At 51.6% G+C, this 5,098-nt stretch overlaps 1 protein-coding gene across 1 annotated transcript in view; it reads left to right on the top strand.

Annotated features, from left to right (window-relative positions):
* Positions 1–4,537, top strand: part of FATE1 (fetal and adult testis expressed 1) — a 5,300-nt gene extending 763 nt beyond the window's left edge. Inside the window, exons 2-6 of the mRNA XM_009080378.1 lie at positions 1–130; positions 864–952; positions 1,269–1,430; positions 3,903–3,981; positions 4,406–4,537. The exon at positions 1–130 is cut by the window's left edge and continues 58 nt beyond it. Coding sequence (XP_009078626.1) covers positions 1–130; positions 864–952; positions 1,269–1,430; positions 3,903–3,981; positions 4,406–4,537 — 592 coding nt within the window. The remainder of the gene's footprint in view (positions 131–863; positions 953–1,268; positions 1,431–3,902; positions 3,982–4,405) is intronic.
* The last annotated feature ends 561 nt before the right edge of the window (positions 4,538–5,098 follow it).

Genomic DNA, 5,098 nt, shown 5'->3' with positions numbered 1-5,098 from the left:
CCAGCAAAGGAGGATTCCCTCTGTTGTGGTGCACGTGCCCCCAGACTCCTCTGTGCAGCCCACCCCCCTCGGGGAGCTCCCCTTCCTTCACACAGCCAGCAGATCGAGCTCCCAGCGACGCAAACGATCGGTACTGTACTTGCAGTGGACAGGATTGCCTGTGGTGGGAAATGGGAGCAGTCCCAGCTTTAGGTTTCTCCAGAGGTCTGTTACCACCCCAAGCCAGAATTCATCTTTCAGGAGGTCCTAGGAGCAACGGTGTAGGGATGGTGGGATCTTTTTTCTGTCCCATAACCAGCACACACTTGTGTGCTGGGACATTGATTCAGCCAGAACTCCTACTGCATTTTGTGAGCAGGTGTTAGGCTAAGGTAGGCTCAGTTCCCCCACAGCCTTATTCTGCTACATTTGAAGTCCCTTCTCCTCGAACTACAAGGTGGAGGCAGTTCATCATTGCAGTGTTAAGGGTTCTGGGGTCAGAGCCAAAAGCAGATTTTAACCTGGTGTGAAATGAATTCAAAGAGAGGTCCCTGGCTTGGGCAGGCGAAGGCATGGTTTGGGTGCTGGAGCTGCTTATCTCCCTTCTCAAGTGCTTTCACCTCTCTGATATTCAAGAGTGGTTCAAGGATGCCTTAGGTTCAGGATTTTTGATCTGGGTAGAGTTCAGATTAGCAGGCTCCTTGCTCCGAGCATGTCTCCTCATTTGCACCAGCATCAGTTCACCAGGCTGAGGCTTATGTAGTGTTCCCACCACTGAGTACTCAGTGCTGATGGGCCCCTGGCCCTGCAGCTCACACAGGGCATGGGCTGGGCTCACCTGTGCAGGGTATCTGTCCTGACGTGGTTGTGTTTGATTCCAATAGGGTCATCACAGCAGCAGGTCACGTCGGGAGAGGACTCCAAGTGACTGTGCCCAGCTGGCCTTGCACAGCCCAGGCCAGGACTATGAGTGGTGAGCATGAGCCCAGAGTTGTCCAGGATGGGTGGGGATCAGCATCTCCTGTCATCAGTGCTGCTTTGGAGCTCCCTGGTGTTGCAGTCCTGAGGGGGGGATCCATATCAGAGCAAAGCAATGCCTGACAAGTCCTACTCTTGCATGAGAGGAGCATAGCTTCTGGTGTCAGAGACATTTGTCCCACCTCGTGACCAAGGGGTCTGGGTGCCTATGGCATTGCCCAGAGATGCTTGGAGCTGCTGAAGGGATGAAGGGCACTGCCTATTGCCGGGGAGGCCAGGGAGTAACAGGTGTGGTTCTGTGTGCACCCCAGGATGGACACATGCCCCCTGCCTGCGTGCAGTGCCCCGCTCCCCCTCCTCACAGAGGCGGGCAGGATCTACTCCATGCAGAACATCTTCCATACCATGTACCTCCTGGGCCAGGTGCTCTTCCACCGTGTCTGGGACTCTCTGCAAGATCCAGTGCCATCCAGGTGACTTCGGCTTGTCCTGAGCCAGCTCCTTGTCATTCTGCAAGGCCTGGCCTTTCCTTGCTGAGGCTTGAGCTAGGCATGAGCTCTGTAAGCTGCGGGCTGCACGGTGCAGGATGGGCCTGTGTGGCTGCCTTAGACTCTCCTTCTCACCTATCCTGTCTGCCAGCTCTGGGTGCCCAGGAGCACCCGGTGCAGCCAGCCTGAGTGGCCCTCACTAACCCAGCATAGTGTGTCTTCTGCTCAGCTTAACACCAGTCTCCTGGGCACCCTGAGTGATCCAGTGCTACCTGTGACATTGCTGGGAATTCTCTTCACTGCTAAGCAAGTACTATTTTTTCTCTGTGCCTTGTTAGCTTGTTGGAGAGGAATGTGTGAAGGGAATCAAAATCCAGAACAGACAGCCTGATCCAGGTCCTATTCCTGAGACAGCCTCTCCTGCAGGCCTCCAGCACACTTGGCTGTATCTTGATCACTCTTAATTAGGTTTTCCATGAACTGGCTGCACAGAGTTACTCATCCCACAGCCAGTGCCCCTGGCTGGGGTGTGGTGTGCCTTTGTGCTCACTGGAGCAGGTGTGCAGTGACCTCAGTCTCTCCAAATGTCCTAGAGTAATGATCCCCACCACCCTTATCTGTGCAAGGGCAGTACATGTAACTTGTTCGAAGACATCATTGCAGCCTTAAGGTGTCCTCACTGCTCTAAGACTGCTGAGCACCTGGAGGAACATCTAAGTACTTCTAATTCTCCTTGAGCAAAGCCTCCAGACAGAAAGGGAGGAGAGTGAGCATCCATCATTGCATCCATCATCAGTGGCACATCCTGCCTTCCCTTCCCACCTGCCTTCTGCTTGCCAATGATGCAAAGTGATGTCCCTGCTTTTAAACACAGTAGGCTGAGGCTGTCTTCAAATGTCTCTTTAATTTCTTAATGAAATCTGGACATGCCAACAGATCTGGTTAGTGGCTACATAAGACCTTCTCCTTCCATCAGCAGTAGAGGACACTTAGGCCATGGTACCATGAGAGGTGGTAGCCTGTGAAGCTGTTGTAATGCAGCAGGGCCTGTCCCTAGGTGTCAGTCTCCCTTTGAAGCCAGTCACCTTGAAACACCTTTTTGCATCCTTTCGGGTGCATACAATATCTCTTTGGTATGTCAACTTTGTACCACTATGCAACAATAAAAGTAAAAAGAAAAAAAGACTGTGCTTACTTGTTCTGAAATTTTAGTAAAGAAAAGTCTGGTCTCAGACAGAGACTGCTATATTTGCCTGGCAGTGACCTCTTGAAAGGTATGAGTCATCAGAAGGTAATTTCTAGTCTCTCCTCTAAAAGGTGAACACCTGTATCAACGGGGATTTTGAATCAAAATCTGCAGGATGTGTCTTTTTTCATGGTTCTGTGCTGGGGGAAATTGTATTTTCTTTCTGTTGTGACTTTCATTTTATACTGCAGCTACATTATGTGGAGGTATTATCTCAGAAATGTGTTTTCAGACAGATTCACTGAATCTCCATGTGCTCTTCTGGAGAGATTAACACCATGTTACAAACAGGCATGAACACCCTCTCTTCCCCAGGGTCCTGAAGGGGTGGGGTTAGATGCTTGTTAACCCCCATGGGATCAGTGAGTGCCTGTTTGAGTTACTGGTGTGCACAGGGGAGTTTTGGTTATAGAAGAACTGACTTTGAGCTAGCCTGTGATGATAGGGACAACAGACTAAACATGGCAATTTTGTTTTTTCTTACTATGGATCTACTTTATTTTGTGACTCGGTGCTGTGGACCCTGCAGCAAGGCTGTGTCTCCAGGGAATGCCCTGGAGATCCATGGTCTGTGCTGCCTCTGCCGGGTCAGGAGCTAATCCCAGTGGCAGCCCCTGTGTTTCTAGGGATGGAAGGAAGTGGTGAATGTTTGGGTTGCTTGTTTATGTTTCAGGTTGCAGGTAAAATTTGCTGTAAGAGCACAGAGTGACAGTTCCCTCCAGTTGATGGCAACTTCCCACCTGTGGGATCCTCACCTGCTGATGTAAATGAGATCATCTTTCCATTTTGGCCTTGTGATACGTATTTACCTGACTGGCTCTAAAGACGATTTATCCAATCCTCAGTGAATTCCTGGGACTATAGAGAGTGGATGCTTGGTAGATATGTTTTCTTTCTGTTGGAACTCTAAAGAAAGACAAGTGTGTATTTTCCCTGTTACCTGTCATGGCATGTGCTGTATGTTTTGCTGGGATCACTTAGGGTGCGTGGTAGAGGGGTATAAATATGCATGATTTGGGTTAAGAAGAGATGAGTAGATACTGTGCAGGTGCTGTTTGCCTTCTGCTGGTGCTGCATCCAGACAGCACAGCCTGGGCACACACATGCTGCCTGCATGACTCGACTTCCTGTGGCAGTGCTGTGCTTGTGGGAAGACTGCTGCACCCCTCAAGCAGTACTTGTCCACCTGCATCTCTGTTTTCCTTTCCTAGCTCACAAGAGGCTGGTCCAGCTGCAGAGAGTGCCTTGGAGGAGGTTGGGGTGACTGAGGTGGCAGCGATGAGAAGGCAGGTGAGATGGGGGTAATGGGGTGCAAATGTTTCCTGGAGAAGCCACAGGAAGGTGGGGGGTGAGGAGGGTGCTCAGTCCTGATGGGCTGGCGTGATCATGCTGGTCCTACCTAATGGAGAAGCAGGAGAGGATTTACATGTGTGTTGACTCATTGAGCTCCTACCCTAAGGGGCTGTAGGGCTGCAGGAGACAGACAGACCCTTCCATCTGCTGGTAGTGAGAGGGGCTGAGATGGGGAGGACCTTTTCCTGAAACATCTGCTCTAGCCATGAGCTGCTGCTGCCAATACTGCCAGACAAAGATAGCTGCTGCCCTAGAAATGGAGGACCTGAAGGAGACAGCAGCTCCTGTCACTCCATCCCTTGCTGTTCCATGCTTCTGGGGTGCAGCCAGGCTGACAGCAGCCCCACTGCTTCCCTTGCAGTTGGCGAGGATCTCGGGGAGGCTCCGCGTGCTGGAGGAGCAGTGCCATGCCTGGCGACAGAAGGAGGCCTTGGTCTACTCCGTGATGATCTCTGCCTGCCTCATCAACACATGGCTCTGGCTGAGAAGATGACTGCCCATGACCAGCCTTCCCTGCTCGCCCTGGTGGGATAGTGAAGACAGGGAGAGGATGCTTTCTTACGTACTTGTCAGCAGTAAAACTATGTGTTTCTTCTTAACTTGACATGCTTTTTTGCACTGTGGGTCCTTGAGGATCCATGTCCTTTAGGCCTCAATGACAATGAAGGTGCCATCCCTTTGTAGCATCAATGGTGGGTGAGGGAGATGATGAAGCTGGACCTTGTGCCACAGCAGCTGGAGATGGTGTCAGGGCAGGTGGGGTATAAGGATTTGGCCCAGCAGGCATAGTCTCAGGCTCTGTGTACAGCAGCAGCCACCTGGTATGTTTGCTGGGGGCCAGTGCTTGTATGGGAAGTCTGTGAAGAGCTGAGGTCTCCTAAGAAGCTGGTGGCCCACACAAGAGGTGTCTGTTCTGTGCAAAGCAAGGGGAGACCCTCTGGCCCTTGGGCTGTCTGCCAGAGGAGACTCAAACCCAAGGCATCAGGTGTTTGCGAACATGGAGTCCTGTTACAGTCATAGCCTATGGTGGGCCCAGTCCCCTAGCCACATCCCA

This window comes from Acanthisitta chloris, unplaced genomic scaffold (genome assembly GCF_000695815.1).
Source record: "Acanthisitta chloris isolate BGI_N310 unplaced genomic scaffold, ASM69581v1 scaffold27638, whole genome shotgun sequence".
Taxonomy (NCBI): Eukaryota; Metazoa; Chordata; class Aves; order Passeriformes; family Acanthisittidae; genus Acanthisitta; species Acanthisitta chloris.
This window is presented reverse-complemented; position numbering and strand designations above follow the sequence as displayed.